At 37.5% G+C, this 26613-nt stretch overlaps 1 protein-coding gene across 15 annotated transcripts in view; it reads left to right on the forward strand.

Annotated features, from left to right (window-relative positions):
- Window positions 1-26613, forward strand: part of CPLANE1 (ciliogenesis and planar polarity effector 1) — a 140686-nt gene that overhangs the window by 88829 nt on the left and 25244 nt on the right. For 12 of the 15 annotated variants that reach the window (XR_004624325.1, XR_004624323.1, XR_004624324.1 and 9 more), the window contains 10 exons: window positions 427-559; window positions 1402-1456; window positions 5284-5388; window positions 7812-7883; window positions 9325-9446; window positions 9830-10025; window positions 10414-10563; window positions 14921-15174; window positions 19221-19305; window positions 24237-24401. Coding sequence is in view for 9 of the 15 variants with exons in the window: in XM_034657000.1 (XP_034512891.1) it covers window positions 427-559; window positions 1402-1456; window positions 5284-5388; window positions 7812-7883; window positions 9325-9446; window positions 9830-10025; window positions 10414-10563; window positions 14921-15174; window positions 19221-19305; window positions 24237-24401 (1337 nt within the window). In the remaining 6 variants the exon portion in view is untranslated. The remainder of the gene's footprint in view (window positions 1-426; window positions 560-1401; window positions 1457-5283; window positions 5389-7811; window positions 7884-9324; window positions 9447-9829; window positions 10026-10413; window positions 10564-14920; window positions 15175-19220; window positions 19306-24236; window positions 24402-26613) is intronic. The other 3 variants (XM_034657002.1, XR_004624326.1, XM_034657007.1) reach the window with 3 other exon arrangements.

Genomic DNA, 26613 nt, shown 5'->3' on the forward strand with positions numbered 1-26613 from the left:
TTCTCCTTAACTTTTTGGGCCCTCTTTCCTCCTTGCTGAGATTCCGCTGAGGTGACTTAAGTGTCCTTAACTTCTTCAAAAGGGTGACTGGAGGGATCCCATAGGCCTTCTGGGGTCAGTTCAGAGTCTGTAGAAAAGAGAGTTTGAAAATTACCTAAAACGTGTGACTCTGACCTGAGAGTCCAGTGACTAACACAGACAAGTCAGTTTGGTAGTAGAGGAACTAAAATAACTTTCATGTGTCCCTGACATTTGCTTCTATTTGCTTGAATTCTTTCTATCAAAGTATCTTGCTAATTTAATTATATGCTGTTGAAAATAATTTATTGGCATACTTTTGATAACTGTCTCCCTATATTGCATGATATAAGTGAAAAACTGATGTTACTAAAATAGTAACGTGTTTTATTCTCTTGTTTTTAACAGACAAAGACGACGAGCTGAGAAAGAGATGCAAGAAAAAAGATCAGAGAAATTAAAGAGAAAACCAAGTGTGTCTTTCCACCCAGGGGGTTCCCTTGTGAATGATAATGATTCAGAAATAGTCATGAAACCCAAGGTACAGAAACAGTACTATACGTGCCTCCCTGGTCTGCATGTACAAAAAGTTGGGGATGTCTTTGTGGTTTATCTAGTTTTCTGATTGCTGGAAGCTTTTGATTATGACCAGGAGAATCTTTACATCATTAAGTACATAAGCCCTGCTGCATTCCTCCATGGAGTAGTGGACATATAGTTGCAAATGTGAAGAGCAAGTTTTTGATTTACCTGCCTGTATGACTTTTTTATATTTGAAATCACTCCTTGCTTTTTTCTGTGACATCTTAATGTATGTCATATATGTTCTTTGGGTTACTCCTTTTATAGTTTGATCTCTTTTAGATATCTCCAGCATTTCCCACACATGGGTTTGTTAAGTAACCTATATATTGAAATCAGATCTTTTCAAACATTCCTTCTAAGTTTGGTGACTATTTACCTATTTTTGCAACAAATAAAATCAACACAAACAGTTTTGTTTTCAAGGAATTTTTAAAAGCACACTTCAGTAAGCCTCAAGAGCTTGTCTGGAGGCACTTAGTCCCATTGTTGAGTCCATGAGCAGTTCTGCTAGGGTGGGGCGACTATTCGGGTGTTAAAGCTACTCTGCAGGGAGAAGTGCACACTGTAACTTAGTAACTGCAGTAAGTTGGTAATGTTCCTTTTTAGTGCTTGGTTTGTGAGTTTTGTGAACTTCTTTGTGAGTTACTTTGATAGAGTAAATAAATATTTCTTGAATGGATTCAAGCCTATACATAAACGTTCAAGAATCCTCTTAGGTATTTAATTTTTTTTTTTTTTTCAAAATAATGAATGTCTTTGAGTTGCAATCAGAGATTGATCATTTGGGGATTCATTTAGGAGCAACAAGAACATCCTGGTTCCCAGCCTTTGGATGACTTCAGTATTCCTTTTGGTATGTATAAGCATGATTAATGTAGTGTCTCAGTTCAAGATTAAAATCGGTTTTCTAGAATTATGTATGTAAAAATGAGACTAAATTATTTTCATTTTATCTTTGACAAAATGGAGTGTGTGTATATGTGTGTGTGTTTTGATATGTTATCTGGTAGAGCAGTGTTTGACAAACTGTGGCCCACAGGCCAGATCCAGACCATGCCTGTTTTTATAAATGAAAAATTTTTTAAGGATTTATTTATTTATTTTACAGAGAGAGAGAGCGTGCGCGTGTATGCGCGCACATGAGTAGGGGGAGGGGCAGAGGCAGGGGGAGAAGGAGGGAGAATCTCAAGTTAACTGCCCTCTGAGCGTGGAGCCTGAGATGGTGCTTGATCTCATGACCCCAAGACCATGACCTGAGCCGAAACCAAGAGTTAGAGGCTCAGTGACTGTGCCACCCAGGCGCCCCTTTGTAAATCAAGTTTTATTGAGACAGTTATGCCCATTTATTTACACATTGTTTCTGACAGATTTTGCACTGCAGCAGGGTTCACTTGTTGCCAGAGGAACCATAGTCTGCAAAGCCTAAAATCTTTATTGCCTGGCCCTTTACAGAAAAAAATTGCTGATCCCTGTAGTAGAGCAGCACAATTAATTAGAATCTCAGTTAAGGTACTGATATATAAGGCCTGAACAGAAATTATGGAAGAACATGCCTGTTGAATTCATCATACAAAGTACATGCACATTAAAGTAAGGAATCAATTCAGAAAAAAGAGTGCTTGTTTATAAGATGGGGAATTCTTTTCTTTCTCTAGTTGGTCAGTTGATTTCTTGCCACCGAATGCATGTGTTCCCCAAGACTTTCTCTTCAGTAATTTTCATACACATGTACACAAATATTCTCATGACTTCAGCTCTTAAATTTTTTTGATGACACTCAAATATACATCTACCCTCTCTCATCTTTCTTTTCTGCTTTCATCTGAGATTTAAGATGTCCAAATTTTATTTTATTTTATTTTTTTGAAGATTTTATTTATTTGAGGGAGAGAGAGAGCGAGCATGAGTGGCACGGGTGGGGCGTCAGGGGGCAGAGGGAGAAGCAGACTCCCCACTGAGCAGGGAACCCTCGAGGGGCTGGATCTCAGGACCCTGGGATCATGACCTGAGCCAAAGGCAGCCACTTAACCGACTGAGCCACCCAGGTGCCCTAACATGTCCAAATTTTAAACTGACATCTTGCTATTAATGATATCACCATTCTCTTGACTGGTCAAGATTTTTACCTTGAAAATTACCCTTGCTTTATCCCTTACCTTTTTACACCCTTCCTTCACTTACTCCTTGATCTGGTCCTCCCTCCCTCCCCCCCCTTCTTTCTTTCTTTCTTTCAAAATTTTATTTATTTATTTATTTGAGAGAGAATGAATGAGAGAGAGCATAAGCGGGGGTGGAGAGGCAGAGGGAGAAGCAGACTCCCCACTGAGCAGGGAGCCCGATGTGGGGCTCGATCCCAGGACCCTGGGATCATGACCTGAGTTGAAGGCAGACGCTTAACCTACTGAGCCACCCAGGTGCCCCCCTCCCTCCCTTTCTGGGTGTCACTTTCCTGCATCAAGCCTCTGTATGCCTAAACCAAGCAGTTTTTTCCCAGCTGACCTGCTTAGCTTCTGTCTCTCAGCTTCCTAACCCATCTGCTATTCTTTCCCACTTACTTATCTTAAAACATTCTTAACAGTGTTTTGTTTTGTTTTTTTGCTTTGTGAAGGTAATACATGTTCACTGGAGAAAATTTAGCTAATACAAATAAGGAATAGGAAGAATATTAAACTCTTCCCCCCCCAAAAAAATCAAAATCTCCCATAATTTTTCTGTCTAGAGATAGCCAGTGTTAATATTCTTCCAAGGTTTATTTTTTAAATATCTCCACTCATATATATCTGTAAATACAAATATGTATCTGTATTTACAGTCATATAAATATCTGTATTTACAGATATATATGTATTTATATGCATTTGTATAAATTTATATTTTTATTATTTAACAATTATATTTTAATAATAATCATGTTAAGAAATTATGCTTGATATAAATCTGTATTTTTATTATTTATTATTTATTTTTTATATATATATAAAGAGTATCTCTTCTACTTGTTTATACCTTGCTTGTTTTTACATACTAGTGTTAAGGTAAATATCTTCCTGTATCACTAGATATTCTTCTACAATGTCATTTTAAATGACTGCATAGTATTTCAGTGGATGTGGATTGTGTCATTTCAAGCAACAGTAATTCTCCAATTCTCTGACACCAACTGATGTCCTATAATTCAATTCAATTCTGACAGTAATCTGGAGTTAGCACAGATCCCACAGATTAATGGCTCAGGCCCAAAAGACCACTTCAGATATCAGCTACAAATGGAGTCCCCATAAACCTGGACTTTTACCCAGTCAACTACACATTCAGGAATTCCCATGACTCACCGTCCAGGTTTACTAATTTGCTACAGTGATTTCAGAACTCAGAGAAGTGCTTTACTTATGAATACAGTTGTATTATAAAGGATACAATTCAGGAATAGCCAAATGGAAGAGATGCATAAAGGAAGGTCTGGGGGTTGAGGGCACAGAGTTTCCACACCCTCTCTGGTTACGCCACATGCCCAGCACATCCCCTTGCTCATCAACCCAGAAACCCCTTTAGCCTCACTGTTTCAGGATTTTTACTGACATTTCATTATATAGGCATGATTGTTTACATCTTTAGCCATTGATGATTGAACTACATCTCCAGCTGCTCTCCGTTCCCCAGAGGTGGGGGTGGGGTGAGGCTGATGATAGTTCTAACCCTCTGATCATGTGGTTTGTTCCTCTGGTCACCAGCACCTATCCTGAAGCTATCTAGGGGGCCTGTCAAGAGTCACCTCACTAGCATAAACTCAGATATGATCAAAAGGGGCACATCATGAATAACAATGGAAATTACTCAGGAAATTCCAAAGATTTAAGGAACTCTGTGCTTAGAACCAAGGATGAAGACCAAATATATGTTATTTTATTATACTATAATGTGTCATAATTGAAAATCTCTTATGCTACTTAATTGTCCTGGATGATATCCCAGGAAAATCCACATCTAAACCCAAAGTCCCATAATAGACTTTGGACTTGGATTCTACTTGCTGCTGAACTTTTCTGTGTAGGTGGAAATTACCTCAAGTGCAGCATGTGCAGTCCGAATTTGTTGTCTCTCCCCCAGCAGCTGTTTTTTTCTCCTCATTCTCCATCCCCATTAGTGTCACCACCAACTCAACCCCAAAAGATAGGTTATCTGAATTCTGCCTTCCCCCACCTTCTCATCTAGTCAGTAACTAGGTCTTGTCTCTTTTACAGCCTTTGTAATTTGTAAATTTATCATCTCTCCTCCATTTCCCACCATTACTGGAGTACTGATCTGAACTGTTGTAGCATCCTTATCTGTCTGAAGCCACTTGAACCTGCTTTCCCTACACTGGCTGGGGTGGTTTTTCTAGAACATCAGTCTGACCATATCATTTTCTTGTTTAACATTTTCTACTGCATCTTCATCAGCCAGAAGAACGTCTAGGTTTCTAGGCTGGACATACAGGATCCTCCACAATTTCGGTTTTGATTTCACTGAGCTGCCTTTGAGAGTTAACGTAGGCAGCACCTCATTCAGAAAGTCAATTTTGATAACATCTTGGCACCGCATACCTCACCTCCCTTGAGTTAGGTACTCTGCTTCTGGACTCTAGGTAAATTTAGTTGGCTTCTCAGTAATTGCTTTCAATGTTTTGTTGTTATATTTAAGAAATGCTACAAGAGGATATTAATACTTCAGCTGGATTGCACTTCATGGCCTCTGTGAGAAAGAAAGCTGTAGAGTGTCAGGATGCAAGTACAAATACAGACCCAGGTAAAACATTATTTTACTTTAATTTTTAAAGTTCATATTTTTTTGCAACATTTAATATATCTGGGCTTTTTCTTCACAATAGTGATTCAGCGTGAATTTTAAGTGATAGTAGTTACTCATCTCAGGTTCTTATCCTCGACCCTAGTATGTACTTTACAAATTTTAAACTTTAAATTGAATTTATGATAACTTAATTAAAACATAATAGAAATTTTTGTTCAAAATACCATAGACTACATCCTAAATCAGTAGAAATAATGTTTTGAATTTGGGTTCTCTATGCCATTAATTGCGTTCACTGGATTTCATGCCTAAGACCGAGAAGCCTGGAGCTACGGCTGGTGAAGTGGAGTTAGGAAGAGGACTAGATAGGGTTGGTGTGGGAAGGGTGTATGTAGCTGTGTCCAGAAAGTTGAAGGAACTGTTTGGAATTTTGCCTGACAAACTTCCTCATTCATGTAAGTGCTCTGACCTTTGTGTTATAGAAATTCTTTTCTATGATCTTAGGAAACAGTGTTTCCTAACTGTGTTTTAGAACTGTGTTCAGAACCTTCAAGTGCTTTTTTATTTATTTTTATTTTTATTTATTAATTTCTTTTTAAAGATTTTATTTATTTATTCGACAGAGATAGAGACAGCCAGCGAGAGAGGGAACACAAGCAGGGGGAGAGGGAGGGGAAGAAGCAGGCTCATAGCCGAGGAGCCTGATGTGGGGCTCGATCCCATAATGCCAGGATCACGCCCTGAGCCGAAGGCAGACGCTTAACCGCTGTGCCACCCAGGCGCCCCTCAAGTGCTTTTTTAAACCTCTGATTTTGTATTATTTTAAAATAGTATTTATTGATATGGTTTCAAAATACTATATGATCATTATAGACTATTTGGGTAATGTAGCAAAACAATGAAGAAGATGAAATTATCATACCACTTAGAAGTAATATTTTTTAAAAAGATTTTAGAGGGGGGACAGAGGGAGAGGAACTCAAGCAGACCCTGTGCTGAGTGCGGAGCGCAATGTGGGGCTTGATCCCAAGACCCCAAGATCACAACCGAAGCCAAAACCAGGAGTTGGACACTTAACCAGCAGCGCCACTCAGGTGCCCCTAGAAGTAACATTTGATGATTTTTCTTTCAGTCTTCCTTTGCACATTTTACATAGTCTGATACAGTATATAGTACAAGTGTCTTCCCTCATTATCTGAACTTTAATCTTCCAAATATTACTGCTATCTTCCCTGAGAATTTAACCCTTCATGGGTCCAAGTGTTTGTTTTTTGCTTAGCTACCTTTGGACATTCTCCAGTTAGACTGTCTCTTTAACATATTATTTCGTTATTTATTTACATAGTATAGTTTATACATATATAGTGTGTATATATGTATATAGCATGTACATCGTAGTATATACTTACATGATAGTATAGTATTTATTTATATTATACTATATGTTTACTTATAGTATATGTTTGCAGTAGAGTATCAGTATTCTATCTGCTATGGTCAGTATTATTGCATATGCACATAAACTAATGGGTTAAATGAATGTTAATTAAGAAGTGATGTTTAAAATGCTTTATATTTAATAATCCTTGATGCACAGCTATTTAGATGTTTAAGAATTGTTTAATGTTTGGGGGTATTAGATGGGCTGGGCTGCGGCACCTTTTCTCCCCCATTTAAAAAGTGTCTTGGTATCTGTGCAGCACATTTATAAGAATGGATTGGATTTGGATAACAGAATTTACCTGTATTTTGTATCCTTTGCTTTTCACTTTGATTTCTGCTTATGCCATACGTTTCCCCTTGTCATCAAAAAGTACTTTGTAAGCATATTCCTTCTTCAAGCTGTGCCATAAAATATTTACCTAATTCTTTTATTGTTGAATGCATTAGGTGGTTTCCAGTATTTTTCTCATATAAATAATGTTTCAATGAGTATCTTCTCACATATGAGCCTTTGTTTTGGTCATCACTGTGATTTAGGTAATTCTTTTATCTTTACCCATCTAATAGGTCATAAAAAGGCATCTCACTTTTTAGTTTTTGTTTCTATCTGAATGAGGTTAAGCCTGTGGAAGATGCTTTTTGATGTAAATGGTGCATATCCATTTGAGAAAACCTTGGAGGTACTTTACTGCTAGATAGTCTTCTAGAATTGGCAGCCTGTTTGCTAGAAGTCTGTTATTATCCAGGTAGGCTAAATAATAATAAAATGAATAATGATAAATGAATAATAATAAATATGAATAATAATAAAATCAGAAATTATCATTAATTTTTAAAAATTAAATTCTTAAGGTGTCAATCTACTACCTTTAATACACAATATCTAAAAATCTGCATTCATACATTTATTTTTTTCTGTTTGTGAAATTCTTTTTCTGTTTTCTTTTTTTGCCTCAAATCTTCGAACTGACTACAAGATAAAAAAGATACTTCTCAAGAAGTTGTTTCTGAATGTTGTAAAAATCAACAAATCATTTCTTCCATATCAGGTGTGCTTTTTTTTCTTTTTTTCCGAGAATAGCATTACTAGTTAAAGATTATGTTTTTGTGATGCCAAAACAAGAGTTACCACCATCCCTAAAAAGGCAATAAAACCCATCAATTGATTCAATAGAGATAGAATGATAATTCAAGTATTTTCACTTTCCTTTTTCCTAGTTTTTGGGTTGTCATATGGTTTAAATTCAGGCCTTGGTACCAAGTTTCCAGTATTCAGTATAACAAGTTATATTTTGCATATGAAATTTGAAAGTAATATTCTATTAAAAATAAGATGCTAGGAAGTAAAACTAAAGTCCTAGGACAAAAGGCACAGAGTTAGACCATTCTCTGACCTATTGTGACAGGCTTCTTTATTGTATTTTTGAATAAGAAGTTAATGACTTTTGTAAAATTTAGATGTTTAACATTTTTTAAATCGTAAAATTTAGCTATGGGCTCTGTGAATATACTGGAAACTACTGAATACTGAGTTGTGCCATTTCATTTCATTTCATTATTCTATTCTATTCTATTCTATTCTATTCTATTCTATTCTATTCTATTCTATTTTAGAGAGAGTGCACGCCCAAACAGGGGGATAGGGAGGGACAAAGGGAAGGGGAGAGAGAGAATGTCAAGCAGGTTCCATGCCCAGTGTGGAGCCCAATTTAGGGCTTGATCTCATGACCCTGAGATTATAACCTGAGCAGAAATCAAAAATCAGATGCTTAACCAGCTGAGCCATCCAGGCACTCCTGAATTGTGCCCTTTTAAAGGAAGTAAATTATATCTCAATAAAGCTGTTAAAACAAATGAATATTAAGAAAAAGTGTTGACAGTAAAAATCAAATTAGTTATAGGTTAATTTCCTAAACAAACATGACTTAATATATCTGAAATGGAAATAGGAAGTTACAGCATTTTCTTTCTTTGTTTCTTCCTTTCCTTCCTTTCTTTCCTCAACATGGGGCCTGAGCTCACAATCCTGAGACCAAAACCTGAGCCGAAATCAAGAGTCGACACTTAACCAACTGAGCCACCCAGGAAATTACAGCATTTTCTTGAAGGACTTAGATACTTTATTATCCTTGTGAATCATTTACATGAAAAAAGCAATAATCAGTCTCTATTCAACTATGAGTTACTCTAGAGTAAATTGCCTTTAGAATTGCATAGAATTTATTTATACCTATGAAACTTCTACTTAGATTTTTTTTTTTAAGATTTTAGTTTTAAGTAATGTCTTCACCCAAAGTGGGGCCCAAACTCAGAATCCCGAGATCAAGAGCCACACACTCCATTGACTGAGCAAGCTAGGCGCCCCCTACTTAGATCTTTAACAAAAAAAATTTTTGTTATTTGTTGCTAACTTGTCATAATGCTAATGACTCAGAGCTTATTTACAGATTTTTTTTTTATATTCCTGATTTTTCTTTTCTTAATTTTCAGAACATGAACCTTTGAATGTTCCTCAAATGTTGGCTCCTGATGTATGTCTAAATCTCAGACTTCCCACTGAAATATCAGAGAAACCTGTGTCACCTTCACTGTCTGATCTGGTACTAAATCTGGTATTGCCATTCAGCGGTTATAATAATACATTTGCTAAAATTTATTATGGTTATGTGCATTATTGAATTGTATAGATGAAATGAAGCTAAAATGGGATCTATGTAGCTTTGTTGGAAAGATCAAAAAATTGAAATTTAAATATTATACCCCAACGTATTGTAAACTAAGACCATAACACATACTTCCTGGAGCTTTCCCTAAGTCAGACTCATTTAAGCTCTTCTTACCTTTAGAAATAAATAAATAAGGGTGTGTGTGTGTATATACATATATACACACACAGGTTTTTTTTTTTTTTTTAATAGGGGCGAAGGGTACAGACTGGCTCTGCTACAGAGTAAAAAGAACGTAACCCTCTTTGATTTTACGTGTTTTGGTTCAGGTTGGACACACTTACATAAATGTGATTGACATTAAAGCTGATGATCTACAGGAATTGCCTGTCAAAGAAGATCCTTCAAATGATGCTATTATCAAACAGCCAAGCGATCATCTGGAGGCCCCGTCTTCTGCAGAGTTACATTATATGGCAGCTTCAGTTACAAATGCTGTTCCCTTGCACAGTTTTAAGAGTGAAGGTAATAATTTTTTCCTACTTTTTAAGCAGATTAAAAACATTTTGAAAAATTCTTTATTATAGCATTGTTACCCCTTCTTAAGTCTCTTAGCTCTTCTCTTGCAAACCCACTATACTTTTGGATGTTTATATTCAAATTTAGAAATGTTCTTTTTGGGGGGGAGGGGAGAAAGTGAGGGAGAGAATCTCAAGCAGACTCCATGCCCAGGGCAGAGGCTGATGTGGGGCTTGATCTCAAAACCCTGAGATCATGACCTGAGCCAAAATCAAGAGTTGGATGCTTAACTGAATGAGCCACCCAGGCGCCCCTAGAAATATTCTACTAATCGTCTAACTCCTTGTTTAGAAGGTGAGAATCAATCTTTGTATGCTTTTCATATTCTTGATAGAGTCTGCCAATTCCAGTATGGATTTATTTTTTAAACCTGCAAAAGTGTCTCCATCCTGTCTGGATGGAAGAAGCTGGAGAGCGAGCAGTACAGAGGTGAAGGAGCCTGGGATCACCTCACCTATACCATCAGAAATCCAGCAGGACAAAGGTGAATGCCCTAATTGTATAATATGACTCTCCCCCTTCCCTAAATTACTGATATGTAGAAATAAGTTCTAAAACTTGATAATTGCAAAAGAAACCAGGAAAAGGCTTTTCCCTTGCTACGGAGAGTGGGGTCAGATAGGTAAATGAGGTAGAGTCATGGTTCCAAAGCTGGGCCCATGGGTATTTTGCAAGGAGACTACAGATCCGTTTGTACATATGTCTTTTCTTAATTAAGGAGCTAAAAATAAATATCTGATGGGATGTCATGAGTGCTTTGGTGTTAAAAAGGAATTCTCTTATTTAAAAAGGTGGGAGATTCTAGAATAACATATAGAAAATACACAGGTATTCAGCCAAAAGTAAAATATTATTAGTAAAATATTCAGTTTTATAGTTATAAATCAGGTTGAATTACTGTAAAATATTTGCAAGATTTAGAAGGATATTTCTCCAAAACCTAAAGTTATTATAGCCTATGAATGATCTTTTATATTTATTCTTTTGATACAGAGAGATAGAGCATGAGCAGGGAGAGAGGCAGAGGGAGAGGGAGAAGCAGACTCCCTGCTGAGCTGGGAGTCCAACACAGGGCTCGATCCCAGGATCTGGAGATCATTACCTGAGCCGAAGGCAGACACCTGACCATCTGAGCCACCCAGGCACCCCTGATTAGATTAACCTTAATATGCAATCAGACTTCCTGCAACAGAAAGCCAGTCTGTCTTCTGGGTTCCACAGCTGCTGGGAGGAGTGCACCCAGCCTTGTGGTTGTCAGACGCTTGGGGGGCAGAGTCCAGCCCTGCCTGCTAATTGTGTATCAACAGTGGGCACTCAGGAGATGTGAGGAGTAAGGAAGGGATGGGTGGCAGGGAAACCTCACCTTAGGATGTGTTAGGGCACTTCTGTTAAATGCTGTGCCAGCATTTCAGATTTTGAAGCTTTGGCTCACCCTCTCTCTCCTGTCATGGGGCTGTTCAGTGCATGGGTATTGAAGGGAGAGTGTATGAAACTAATAATCTTTTAAGCTGGGGAAGTGCGTAGGGAAATGAAAAGAGCTTGACTTCCAGATTCAAGTAGAACAGATCTGGTTTTTGGTCCCAGCTCTGTCACTTCATAGTTTGGATACTTTTTGCAAGTAAATTAACGTTATCTTACCTTACTTATATCTCTGTGGGACACAACGTCATAGGAATGTCATGTGGGTTACATCTTGCCAAATGCCTGTGGCCTACCTGGGGCTCCTGGGTGGTGCGGTCAGTTGAGCATCTGACCCTTGGTTTCGGCTCAGATTGTGATCTCAAGGTCATGGGGTCGAGCCCTGCATGGGGCTCTGCACTCAGCACGGAGTCTGCTTAAGACTCTCTCTCTCTTCCAGTCCCTCTGTCCCTGCCCCCCTACACTCTCTCCCTCTCTAAAATAAATAAATAAATAATCTTAAAAAAAATGCCTGTGGGCTACGTAGTCTCCCTTTATGTTCACACCAGTCAACTTCTGAAATTCTGCTAAACTGGAACCAGACCCATCTCTCTGTGACCGCTGAATATCCTCAGCCAGCATTTCAAATGACCACGAGCTACAGGTTAATTTCCTTCATCAATCAGATCAAATTTATTCAGCCTTTTGGAAGATCCTTCTCTGGGCGGACTGGATACAAAAATATGTCAGTGGACCCTTCTTATTAAAGAGAACAACTTTAAAATGCCAATTTAAAAGGATGTGTTTTATATTTTGAAAATAAATTCCATCATCGTATTTACATAATATACCTTAAAGAATTCAGAATCTAGTTACATAATAGAGTTGAGTGGGATTTGTATTATAGGTAAAGGCTGGGAGAAGGAGGGACAGGCTCCCTAGGTATTTAAAACAAAAGCAAAACAAATAATAAATTCCTACTTTTAGTGATACTTGCTCACCATTTTGAATGACAGTAGTTTCCTATTTTAGAAACTATCTCCAATAGAAATGCTTTCAGCTATTAATAGCAAGCAGAGCTTTGCTGACCAGAGGGAGAATTTTTTCTGGGTCAATGGAGCTAAGTATTTAACCCTCTAAGTGATTTTTTCTGTTAGTCAGTGGGAGTGGAGCAGATTCCCAAGGAAAGGGAAGCTAGTTTCATTATGTGTAGGCCATTCTGGATTTTTGAGCATGTCCAGCTCTTTTGCTGTATTTTCTCCTCGAAGTTTGTATACAAAATTCTTTCCTGAGAGTGACTAAGGGAGACACTTCAGGATGTTGAGAAACAGGAAGGATAGATGTTAAAGTACTGTGAGAGTCAAGCTGAAAAAGGTAAGGCTAGGATGGCCTGACAGGCCGGGTCAGTAGAGCATGCGACTCTTGATCTTGGGGTCATGAGTTTGATCCCCATGTTAGGTGTAGAGATTACTTAAAAAAAAAAGGTAAGGCCAAACCAGGTAGTGGAAAGTGATGCAGCTGTCGTCTGCATTGCAATTTGCCGTTATCCTCTCATGGGAAGCCTCATGCTAGACTGGGGCTGAAAGATAGGAGGCACTACTTAAATATGTCCAGTGATTCACATTTTTCAGAGTTATTTTGTTGCATAATTCAGTCTTCACAAAACCTCTGTAAGTTAGGTAGATCAGGCATCATAATCCTCATTTGACCTTGTGATCAATAAAAACTAAGTCAGGGGCCAGATACCAGGGCTAAAGAAGAGAGTAATACGAGGCTCTCTGCCTGGGCGCTCACCTCGAGGAGGAAAGGAAGGCAGAGAAGCAGAGGATTATGATACAACATGGGAAGTGCTGTCAACGTGGTATGGATGAGATTCTTGGGAAATATAGCATCTACTCTGTCTCTAGGAGAATGGGGACACTTAGGGAGAGAAAGGGCACACAGACTGAGAGACTAGATTGTACAGTGACTTGGAGGTTTGATGGAGCCTGGAGAGGTTGAGAGAATTAAAGTTTGCTTGGAGGCAGTGGAGTGGTTTTGTTTGTTTAAGACATAGCAAGAGATGAGCTGGAGAGGGAGACAGGAAAGACTGAATGGCATTGTCCTCATACTGAGGCATTTGGACTTTTAAGATGAAGGTATTAGAGAAACACGGAAGAATTTGAGGTGGGAAAAAAGGAACAATATCAGATTTATGTTTTAAAAGATCTGTGTGGAAGATGGACTAAATGGGGTAGAATAAATTAGAGATAGGGATACTATTTGGGATCCATCTATTGTGAAAGCTTCAGCTAAGCAATGACGGTAGGAATGGAAATTTTGGTGTTACTTTGGATCTAAAGGAAAGAGAAAAACCTTGAATGACTCTCAGGCCTCTGGCTTAGGAACGTGGGTAAATGATAGTGCTACTCACTGAACTGGGGAATCAGGCGGAGGGAGCAAGTTGGAGGGGCAGAGCAACGAGTTTCAATTGATGGGCTTTTGTGACAACCTAAATGAGATATCCGGGACGTAGGTGGATGTAAGGGCCGGAGCTCAGGAAGATGCCATGTGAATTTGAGAGTCACCTGTGCATCAGTGACAGCACCCAGGGAGAGTGCGTAGAGTGAGAAGTGAGCTGAGACAGGCACCCCGGAAGTACTGATGGGTCAGAGGGGTGGGTGGCAGAAGAGAAGAACGAGAAGACAACTAAGAAGGAAGAGCAATAAAGGGAGAAGGAGACCCAGAAGCCAGAAAAAGAACACATTTAAAAATGAAGTGTTTCAAATTTGGGACAAAAATCAATTGAGTTTAAGAGTTGGGAGAGTCGTTGGCTTTGGTATTGGTCTTTGTTAGGCTGCGATCCCCTGTAGAGTTGGTAGTGGCCCACAGTGGGCCTAGCTTTTACTGTGTGACACTGTTGGTTTTCAAGTAGAGTTTTAAAAAGTCAAAAATAGGGGCACGTGGGTGGCTCAGTCAGTTAAGCGTCAGGCTCTTGATTTCGGTTCAGGTCATGATCTCAAGGTCCGGAAATCAAGCCCTGCAGTGGGTTCTGTGCTCGGTGGGGAGTCTGCCTGAGAGGCTTTCCTTCTGCCCCTCCCCCCACACTCTTTCTCTCTCTCACAATAAATAAGTAAATCTTTAAAATAAATAAAAAGTCAAAAATATTCAATAAAGTTGCTTTTTGTTGAAGTATGTTCTTGTAGCAGAGGGTAAAAATAACATTCAACCTGCCTTGTATATGGAGTTTTGTAGTAATAGTAATACTTTTATGTATTCTTACCTCACAACAGACAACTCTCAGAAGTCAAGTTGAAGTGTTATTTCTGAGTGTATGGAAACAGATTTGGAAGAGAATGTTATGTTGACTTAAAACGAGGTCTTCAAAAAAATTAGATTATCAGCATCTACTTCTTCCTTAATTCTAATCAATTCTGCTATTGATTACCTTTATTAACATTTAGATATGCTGAAGCCAGATTTTCGATTCAAAGAACAGAGCTCAAAGTCAGCTGCGGCAGAAGATGATCCGCGGTGGGAGCTGCTGCAGGATGTGTCTGCAGCCCGCCCTGCCCAGAGCTCTGCAGCTCGCCGGCTGGAGCGTCTCACCTCCAAGCTTCAGGAAATCGATGAGCAGCTGTTAGCAATACAGAACATTGCCGAGAACATAGAGCAGGATTGCCCCAGATACAAAATGCTAGATCGACACTGTGATAAGGTAGACTTTATTTTAGGTGTTTGTTACTGAGTTATTAGATTTGTAATGTGATGTAATTTTAGACATTTGGTTTTTAAAAATAATGGGAAAATTTTTTTTTTAAGCTAGGATTCTCAACCTCAGCATTATTGTATTTGGGTCAGATGATTCTTTGTTGTGGAAGACTGTCGTGTGCATTGTAGGATGCTTCCCTGATCTTTCCCTGCTAGCTTTGCTGTAATAATAAAAAAATGTCTTCAGGCATGGCCAGATGTTCTCTGGGAGGCAAAATTGCCCCCCAGTTGACAACCACTGCCTTAAACTTTTAAGAAGTGAACGAGTGCTTCCTACATGGGAAAGAAATACATGAATTACAAAACAAGAATGTGGTTTTAAATGAACCCTGCTCATAATTGAGTATCATTTTCTTTTTTTTTTTTTTTTTAATTTGACAGAGATAGAGACAGCCAGCGAGAGAGGGAACACAAGCAGGGGGAGTGGGAGAGGAAGAAGCAGGCTCATAGCAGAGGAGCCTGATGTGGGGCTCGATCCCATAACGCCGGGATCACACCCTGAGCTGAAGGCAGACGCTTAAACGCTGTGCCACCCAGGCGCCCCTTGAGTATCATTTTCTTCAGGATTTTTTTAACTTTATAAAAATACTGTTATCTTTGTATTTGGAATTCTCAGTTTCTTTTAAATATATTATACAATGGGAATAGCAGTCCTTAGACGTTTTCTGTATCTTTAAAAAATATGCATAAGAAAGAGATTATTTATGTATATTTGTATAGCATGGTAGTTAGACAAATAGGAAGTCTCAAACATGAATTAATTATTTTGCACAAAACTGTTAATTTTTAAGGAAGTAAAATTTACATAAAATAAAGATTAAGGAACAAATAGTAAAAATATTTTGAATGTGTTAAAGCCTTGTATTGGGAAATGCAAATTGATCTGCAGGATAAGAATTCCGTCACTGACTTACCTAACAAATATTCCAGGTTGCTAGCAGGTTGACATTTTAAAAGATGTGTTTATTAGGTTTATAGTATTTCTTTAATTCGAACATTTAGCAAATAACAAAAGTTAAGATTAGACTTACGTGAATTTACACATAAAAAACATGAGACAGGACTACTGTTAAGTAATGATATTATGATGTTTATTTGGTTGTTTTCCTTTTTGTTTTTTTAACCCAGACTTACATCTAGCACTTCAAAATGAGTGTTAAGTGTTAAAGTCATCTTTGGAACTCCTTATTCCAAGGAATCACTTTCAAAATGGCCTTATGTTCTAGTATATTAAACATATCTAGAGCCAAATATATTATGTATGCTTGAATCTAGTCTTGATCCTGGCTTGCTCCAGAGTCCAAGAATCGTTTGTTCATCAATAAACATTTATTAAGCTTCTACTGCATGCTGGGCCCTGTGCTAAGTTCTGGGACTAGAAGATAGATAAGGCCTACATAGTGACTACTGTCAAGCAGCTTAGAATCTAATGAAAGAAGATAGAGGTACACACCAGTAAATACACATGAACGGTGCGGTGAGAACACCGCAGGTACACGTGACCTGTGGTGGCTGGACAGGTAAGTAAGTGAAGATGTGGCATCAGCGATGGCTTTGTAGAGGTCACTCTGGAGTTGGTAATGAGTTAATATTCACCAGTTAGATAAGGAAGGGCTGATGAAACATTGTGAGGGAGAGGTTGATGGTATTGGGCTCTAAGACATCTGGCAGTAGAACTAGGTAGGGGTAGATAAGGAATGACAGAAAGTATCGTTTGCCATGTCAAGTGGTTAGGATTTTGTCCTATGCTATAAATAGGCAGGAGGGAGCCATTGAAGAATTTTCAGCAGTGAAATGATGTGATCAGACGCTCTGGCAGCAGTGTGGAGGGCACACTGGAGAGGATAAGGCTGAGAACAGGGAGATCAGTTGGGTCACAGCTATTCTAAACTGACTACTCATTAGTGTCATCTTGGGAACTTGTTAGAAATGCAGACTTATGGGCCCACACCCCTGAAATTCTGATTTTAAGTAATTCTGGGGTAGGGCCCAGGAATCTGTGTAATTAATAAGCTTCACGAATAATTCTTATGCAGCTAGTTCTATACTGGATTTACTGACTGATGTTTGGGACCCGCTGAATACCAAGCCAAGAAGTAATGATAATCTGAACTTTAGCATTGGGGATGGAGAAAGATGTAGCAGGACTCAGAGGGTACTGGGCTATGGGAAGGTGAAGAAGAGTAGATTCGGTGGTACCCAGATTTCGAGCCTGAGTGAATGGTGGAGTCATTTTCCAAACTAGGGAAGAAGTCTGCGTGTTTTGGGGGAAGAGAGGCATAGTGATTTCGGTCAGGAACATCTTGAATTTGAGGTGTTGTGAGATTAGTAGGCAGTTGCGTATATGCTTCTGGAGCTTAGGAGCTAGATTTGGGTTAATGGTACAGATTTTTAGAGTCCGTAGGAGGAAGTTCAGATCATAACAGGGCACTCACCCAGAGAGAATACACTGAATGAGGAGAAAAAGAGGGTAAAGGACAGAATTCTGTGGGTGGGTGAACTTTTAAAGATGATTCAACAACAAAGCTTGAGAAGGAGCATTCTGAGGTAGTTATGAGACTCAGGAGAAAGCAAACCAAAGGAAGAATCTCAAGAAGGAATTTCCGCAGATCTGGATCCATTAGATAAAAGGACAGCTGTGCATGTCATGATCTTTTTAAAAAATATACATGCCAGCCCTACTGAATCTGGGGTGGTATGCTGGGGACATAGGAGGGGGCAGTGGCTTGGCAGGAGGGAGGGTATAGATCACACACGTGTATTTTTAAAAAGTTCCCAAATATTCTGTTACGGCTCCCCTCTTAGCCCAAGCCTTTTAATACTGGAGGATAGGGACTGTGTCTTTTGCTTGGTAACACGGCAGGCATTCAATACATATTTATTTAATGGTTATCTTTGCTCTCTCAGTTTTAGATTCTGACAGTGATAAAATCACATTTATATAATAAAGACTTATCACCAGAATAGTTGTTCATAATGGTAGTGCAAGCCGGGGGACAATTTCAAAGGAAGAGTTCTCAAAGGAAGGTTGATTAAACTCCATAAGTATTTAGTCTGCTAAGGGGACTTCTTTGAAGGAACTAATATTTATTTATAAATTTACAAATTTATTTATATATATTTATATAAAATATTTATATAAAATATATTTTATAAAAATATATAAATTATATTAAATTTAATTACATAAATTTAAAATATATAAAATATATATTATAAAATATAAATTTATTTATATAAAACTTATTTGTATATATAAATTTATATGTGTGTGTATATATATATATGTGAAATTATGTATTTATTTGAGAGAGAGAGAACAAGCAGGGGGAGTGTGAGAGGGAGAAGCAGACTCCCCGCTGAGCAGGTAGCCCAATGTGGGGCTCGATCCCAGGACTCTGGGATGATGACCTGAGCCAAAGGCAGATGTTTAACTGACTGGGCTACCCCAGCACCCCAAGAACTAACACTAATTTAAATGAAAGATTTTGGGATATTGTTTTAAAATGTTCTCATCCTGTTATACTGCACATATAGATACAAAGATTTTGACTCATTTATTTTAATGAAGAGAATGGACTTTAAGCCTGGGAGAGACAGAGGGATACTTGTGGACAAGCCCTGACTAGGGGCTTTGAAGACCTTGGTTCAAATCCATGTCCTGCCACTAAGAAAGTCACTGAATTTCTCTGGGCCCTGTTCTCTCATTTTTAAAATGAAAGGTTTGTCTAAATGGTAGCTAATGTTCCTCCCCAATCTAAAATTATATGATGTTGTTTTCCTTATCATGCCTAAAAAGGTTAAATCATTTAGACTACAAATAAGTAAAAATTTCCTTCTCTTCATCCATCCCACCATTTAGCTCTTTTTGGATTTAATCTCATTTCTTTTGCTTGTTGCCCTAATATTTAAAAGGTACATAAGATTATTTAACAGTATTGTGGAGTTATCAAACTATAAAATCTTCATTTTGTTGTGTGTGTTTTTCTACAGGTTGAACCTGAAGATCACATTGCATTGTCTTCTGGTCCTGAATCTGAAAAAACATGTGCCTCAAAAACCATTGGCATTTCTGAAGGTGTGTGTGTGTGTGTGTGTGTGTGTGTGTGTGTGTGTGTGTGTGTGGTGGGGGATTGGTGGGGGGACTGAAGCCTTGCTTTGAAAGAATAAGCATTGCCCTTTGGGAACTACAGAGCTAGGAATAGTTTTCATTGGTGAGCTGAAGCCCTCAGTCCCCTAATTGTTAAATTAGGATTATTTTTGTGATAATGTGATTGGCTCCCACCCAAGCCATTTTTTCCCTGAGAAGCCAATGCCACAGCCTCTAGAGTGGGGCGCCGCCAGCCACACACTTGCCGAGGGTTGCACAGAGCTTGGGGTTGAGGTTGCTCTTTGTCCCTGGTCAACTGCAGAGCTGGAATTTGAGGTTCTGGTTAAACGGTGGTGAAAATAGTATATGTTTGCATTTCTTATTCAAAGAATGAAATTAGGGTAGTTACTTAAAAAAATGTCTACTGTATCTATAGTAGTTTATCCTTACGTTCTCTTTCATTCAGTCTTGTCAGCAATTTAATGCAGTTTTCTTTTTCTTTTTTTTTTTAAAAACAGGCTTTGGTTTGATTCTGTTAATTTTCTTTTTCATAAATTTCTACCCCTTCGCTTAACTATTTCTTCTGTTTTTGAAGGCTTAACCTGTTGCCTTTTTCCTAACTTCATTCTTTCTTTTTTTTTAATAAATGTATTTGAAGCTGAACATGTTCCTTCAAGGACCCAGGCAAGAGCTCTGATACCCTCCATGTTTTGGGGTTGTTTTGATCTGAATAGTTTGTATTAAGATGTCTTCTTTAGCTCATAAAAGGGATTTTTAGCTTTCCAGTATTATGGGGTTTGGGTTGTATTTTTAACTTATTCCCATTTTCGTTGCATTACGATTAGATGAGTGTATGATAATAGTAATTCTTAGATATCTGTTAAAATTTCCTTTGTGGCCTGGGATGTATGGTCAGTTTTTGTAAATGTTTATTTGAAAAGAATCTGCATTTTCTGTTGGTTTATGTAGGATGTGTGTGTATGTGTGTACATGCATGTATGTGTGTGTGTGGATGTATGTTTAGTCGAGCTTTTAAATTGTATATGTATACGTATATATGTGTAATCAAGCTTTTACATTGTCCTGTATTCTTTGTGATTTTTTAGTCTGCTTGATCTATTCATTGCTCAGAACAATGCATTAAAAATTGCCCACAGTGATTGTGGACTTTCTCCTTGTGATTCTGTTAAATGTTGCATTATATAGTTGAAGCTATGTTGTAAAATGATTATGTTCCTGATTGTTATATTTTTTGTAGAATTTTGCCCCTTTTCTCATTAATGACCCTCTTCATCCCCAATGTTTTTAGACTCAGTCAGTTTTGTCTAATATTAATATTTCCTTGCTTGCTTTTCCCTGGTGTATCTTTTTTGATACATTTAATTTTTAAAAAATTTATCATGGAAAATTTCAAAAGAAGACAGAATCGTGTAATTAACCTTCACGTACCTATAACCACCTTTAACAATTATCAGCTCATGGTCAGTCCTCTTTTATGTGAACACCCACCTACTCCTCCCACCTTTTCCTGGATGATTTTGAAGCAAATCCCAGATAGCGCATTATCTACCTATAAATATTTTATAAATATGTCTAAAAGATAAGTTTTCTTTTTTAAAAACAGAAGCATAGTAATATTATTGCTCCTTTTAAAAAAAACTTAATATTGTCATGTATCTAATCAGTGTTTCAGTGTTGTCAGCTATCTCATTTTTAAAAATAGCTTATTTTTTATTCTAGCTGGAATCCGAGTGAAGTCCTTACATGGCAGTCATTTGATGGCTTATAAGTCTCTTTTAACTTCTTGGTACCTTCTCTCTTTTTCCCCTTGCAATTTATTTGTTGAAGAAACATAGATGTTTGTCTTGAAGTGTTTTTCAGAGTCTGGATTTTGCTAATTGAGTCTCTATGGGGTCATTTAACATGTTTCTTTCTCCCCTGTATTTTCTGTAAGTTAGATATTCCTTTATTTTCAAGCTGAGTGATTATGTTGTAGTTATGTCCAGCGTATAACTAGATTTCATTTTTAAAAATAGTTAATTTGTGTGTCTTAATCATCAAATATAATTATATTATGTATATTGTGATTACTGATATATTTGTGCTTATTTCTATAATTTTATTTTGTGCTTCCTATTTACTATGTATTTTTTTCTTTACTTTTTCACCTTTCCTTCTTTCCTTCTATTGGATTGAGTTTTCTGTATTCTCTCTTTTCCTCTCCATTGGTTCAGAAATTACACATTCTATTTTTATTTATATTTATTTAATAATAATAACAGAAATCATTTACTTTATTACATGTCAAGTACTATGTTATACTGCTAAGTTACACATATATGTGATTTAATTTCACCATCAGATCAAAAAATGAAGATTTAGTTTTTAATTTCCCTCATTTTTTATTTTTTTTTATGATTTTTGTTATATTAGTCACCATACAGTACATTCTATTTTTAATCTCTTAGTGATTATTCTTGAATGTTCAACATTCATAGTTGAATTAAGATTTAAGGCGAATATATTTACCTCCTAAACAATATAGGGACTTTAGAGCTTTTAACACTGATCTGTTACTAGATGCTAGTATTTTAGATCTAGTATTTTAGATCTACTTTGTTTTTAACCCTCCCAGTTAGTCTCCCAAGCCTTTTCAGTCAGCCCTTACTTGAATTTATTAGCATATTTTCCAGTTTCTTTGCCTTCAGTTGCTTCTTTTTAAAAAATTTGTAACTCAAATAATGTATATATGTGAGCCATAAATGTATAAAACCAAAACACAAGTTTCATGAAGTAATATTTACCCTTATTGCCTGAGATGCACTCTGGCAAAATTTTCTATTCTCTGGTATTGTTGCTCTTTGCATCTGCTTTCTTGAGGATTGCTTCCTTCTTCCTTCCTTAATTCTTCCATCTAGAGCATGTGAGTGGTAAATTCTCCTAGTCTTTGAAAATATCCTTAATTTTATTACAGTTCATGAGTAATGGCTTACAGATGGGGACAGAATTATAAGTTGATGCTCATTTTCCCTCAGCATTTTAAGGATAATATTGCATTATTTACTGACATCTCTAATTGCCGAGTTTATTCTACCTACGTGCTCTTTGTCCAGTTACTGTTCTTTTTTTTTTTTTTAAGATTTTATTTATTTATTTGACAGAGAGAGATAGCCAGTGAGAGAGGGAACACAAGCAGGGGGAGTGGGAGAGGAAGAAGCAGGCTCCCAGTTGAGGAGCCTGATGTGAGGCTCCATCCCAGAAAGCTGAGATCACACCCAGAGCCGAAGGCAGATGCTTAACGACTGCGCCACCCAGGCACCCCCAGTTACTGTTCTTTTATCTCTGATAGCTTTTAAAATTTTCTCTTCATTTTAGTTTATTTTATATTTTTGATACAAATGTGTCTCAGTGTATGTATTTTAATTTTTACGTATTTTTAAGAGCTTTTTTTTTTTTTTTACTTTGGGGAGGGGCAGAGGAAAAGGGAGACAGAGAATCCTGATGTGGGTCTAGATCTAACAACCCTGAGATCGTGACCTGAGCTGAAATCAAGAGTCGGACACTCACCCAGGTGTCCTCAGTGTATATATTTTAAAAATTTATTCTAAATGAGAGTAGGAATGATTATTTAATTGCAGGTTTACTGTTGGTTATTTTTCATGCATTTTCTTTTGGAGTATTGCTTCCTCCTCATTCTTTCTGTTCTGTTTTCTAAAATTCCTATTAGTGCTATCTATGTTGGACCATCTTACTTTACTCCCTTTCTCTTAACTATTAATTGCCACCTTTTTATCTCTCAATGATGTACTCTGGGTGATGTAATCAGATCTCTCTTTTAGTTTACTGATTTTCTCTTCTGCTATATCTTTGCTATGGGATTTAATTTTTTTTACTATATTCTTAATATCTAGAAGTTTTATTTCTTTTTCAGATCTGTTTGCTGGATGTATTGTCCTGTTCTCTTATTATGGTTTCTGTGTCTTCTTTTATCTATTTAATGATTTTAGTAATATTTTATGTCCTTTCAGATTGTTTTACTTCATGTGTATATATTCTCAATTGTCAGATCAGCATACTGCCTCTTTTATGGTGGTTGCTTTGTGCAATTTGTAATTTTTTTTTAGCATGAACTTATCTTTAGGGGAGTTCTGCTGGGTTGTATATGTTTGTCTTTGAAGTGGTTTTGTATTTGCTTCTTGGGATCCACTGAAGTAGGACAATTTGGGGGACAAGTTTTTATATACATTTCTTGGCTTGTAATTGCTGTAGTACACGACAGTGTAAGTTCAGATCCCATACCTGTTTGTGGCACGACAGAGGTTTTGATTTCTCAGAGTTGTCTTATTTTTCTCCCATCCGCTATTCAAGCAGATAGAAAACTTCCTTGCTGCTTCTGCAGGGTTTTTCTTATCCTCATTTTGTGGATAGAGCTATCCTTCAATGCTCTAGGTCATATGAAGTTAGCTCAGTTCTCTCCACTGCAGATGGCAGAAACCACATCTTTCTGTATGGACCGTCCCAGCATCATTGCCCATATATTGCCCAGCTTTGATTCCTTTTTCTTTTCTGGCACTGGGAGATTTCTTTATTTACAGGGCTTGGTTGCATATTAATCTATTTTTTTTTAATTTAGTATTTCTTCTGTGTTTTTATAACAGGGTATGAACCTGTCTACTTTAGCTCAGTCTGCCATGTTTCCTGAAACTGATAATAAATTTAATAGTTTTTTTTCCCTTTTTACTATGAGGGAGATTAAATTTTAAATATCATATTAGATTATTTCATTATACAGTAGGAGGTTATCAAAATAATATGTTGTAAACTTCTGATATATCTGTTGCCATGTGCAAGTGTTAACTAAGTGTTATATCTTTTTTTCCCATGTGCTTTTTTTCCTCTACTATTTTACTTTGGATTAGTACATTTCCTGACTCACATGAATAAGGAGGCTCAAAGTGACAAAGAGGAGACTCCAGAAGCTGAATTTTCAGTAACAGAAACTCATTCTAGTCAGAAAACCTGTGTGTTTCCTTCTGCTGATTTGGCTCTCAGCCTTTCCAGTGACTGGAATACAACTTCTCCTGGTATTCTTCATTTTTTTTCATTTACACTCTTGTTTTCCAGTTGACTGTAACTGAAGAGTAATTTATTGGGAGCACAGTTGTGAAGGATTTGTGAAGGCATTTTGCAATATTTGTAAATTTCAGGGGAGGGAAGTTAAAAATTGTGCCATTTACTTGAAGAACTATGTTGTCTTGTTGTCTTCCTAAGATCTATTGCAAGCATGTATCATATTCTCTAATAAGATAAATGATTAGATATCTCCAAGTTATTTTGCTAACTTATTAATGTTAAATATATAGCAGCTGGACTATCTGGTTTTTACAAAACTTGAGAAATTCAGACTCTGCCATTATTGAGAACCTGGAGTTTTAACACATTGTTTTCNTTTTGCTAACTTATTAATGTTAAATATATAGCAGCTGGACTATCTGGTTTTTACAAAACTTGAGAAATTCAGACTCTGCCATTATTGAGAACCTGGAGTTTTAATTATGAAAACACAACAATGGTTCCAGAAACTGCTGCCACATTGTTTTCACACAACAATGGTTCCAGAAACTGCTGCATCCCAGATAATGCTGCATTACATTCACTGAGCCCGGTGGGAGCCTAACCTGAAAAGTGGGTGCCATTATTGTCCCCATTGTACAGTTGAGAATATTGAGACTTAGAAAAGTTTAGTGCCACTTTTCATTCTATTTCATTTGGAGCTGGTAATAAAAATGCTCTTTTTAGTCCTAACGAATACATTTGTCATGTGAATAATAGGTCATACTAAATATAGCACTTGGGCTACTGATAGTGACTTTGAAATATTTTTTTTCTTTCAGCTATTAATGGTCAAAAATGATTACTAAGTGTTTATAGTATGTTTTATTATCATTATTAAAGTAGCATAAGCAGTAAAAAATTATATTTTTAAATGGTATAGTGGTTATTAAAAGAAAAACTATTAAGCTGGCTTTATTATTTTTTTTTTTAAGATTTTATTTATTTGACAGAGATAGAGACAGCCAGGGAGAGAGGGAACACAAGCAGGGGGAGTGGGAGAGGAAGAAGCAGGCTCATAGTGGAAGAGCCTGATGTGGGGCTCCGATCCCATAACGCCGGGATCACGCCCTGAGCCGAAGGCAGACGCTTAACCGCTGTGCCACCCAGGCGCCCCTAAGCTGGCTTTAAGTCTTATAATTTTTTTCTCTAAGTTCTTCCTAGATTTCATTTGTATTTTGGTCTCATCCTATGGGGTTGATCATTTCCACTTCACAGAGCTGTGAAGATTGAGTGTTGTATGTAAAGCACCGAGCTGAGAGCCTGTTGGATTCTCGTAGGTCCTCAGTCGTCTGTAGCTTTCGTCTGGACTCTGACAGGGGAGAGTTGACAGATGAGGTTATAGAGAGTGTAGAGGGTTCTGACTGGATCTGAGAAGTGTACACTCCAGTTACTATCAGGGAATCACTGGAGAATTCTGAGCAGAGAAGTAGAATGAGGAGGTTTTGAAGAAGACTAGAATGGAGGCCTAGCTGGTTTAGTGAGCTGTTGGATTCGTCCGACTGTGCAATAATAAGGGCCTGGGCAGTGTGGTGGGAAAGCAGGAGACATTCTGAAGACAACTGGCGTTCCTCACTGATTAAGTGGATAAAAGAGGAGGAGAAGGAGAAACTAAATGACTATTTTGTGTTGTCAGACTATAGGAGCAAGGATATCCTAGCTCTGATGTCAGACTCTAGAGTACCTTAAGACCACATGTAGCAGTGTAAGGTGATGTTGGGGTTTATAAATGGCCATATTTAGGACCCAGTTTTTGACAACAAGTGGAACTTGGTGAGAGGTTTATGCTTGAAAAACAGATGTAAGAGCCTTTTACCTAATTATGTAGTCAAGACTTAGTGCATCTGTTTTCAGGAAGGAACATGGAAAAAGGGAAAATGCCAAAGAGCAGCCTGTGAAATACACCCTTGAGAGAGTACTGGGGGCCTCCCCCTGAGGGAGATGGGCAAGCAGACTCTGGTGAGGGGCTTTCAAGAGAAAGTGAGCGGCTCACAGTTGCACAAGCTACCAGAATGTCAAGAATAAAGATTGAATTTGTTAAGGACTTTGGGGACTTTCAGGTAATATCCAGACTAGAAGGCCGTTTGGGGACAAAGACAGGCTCAAAAAGCTGTACATATAGACCACTTAATAATTCTGATGGTAAAAGAAAGTAGAAAAATAAGAGAAATGAATTCAAACATC

Source organism: Ailuropoda melanoleuca, chromosome 3, assembly GCF_002007445.2.
Source record: "Ailuropoda melanoleuca isolate Jingjing chromosome 3, ASM200744v2, whole genome shotgun sequence".
Classification (NCBI taxonomy): Eukaryota; Metazoa; Chordata; class Mammalia; order Carnivora; family Ursidae; genus Ailuropoda; species Ailuropoda melanoleuca.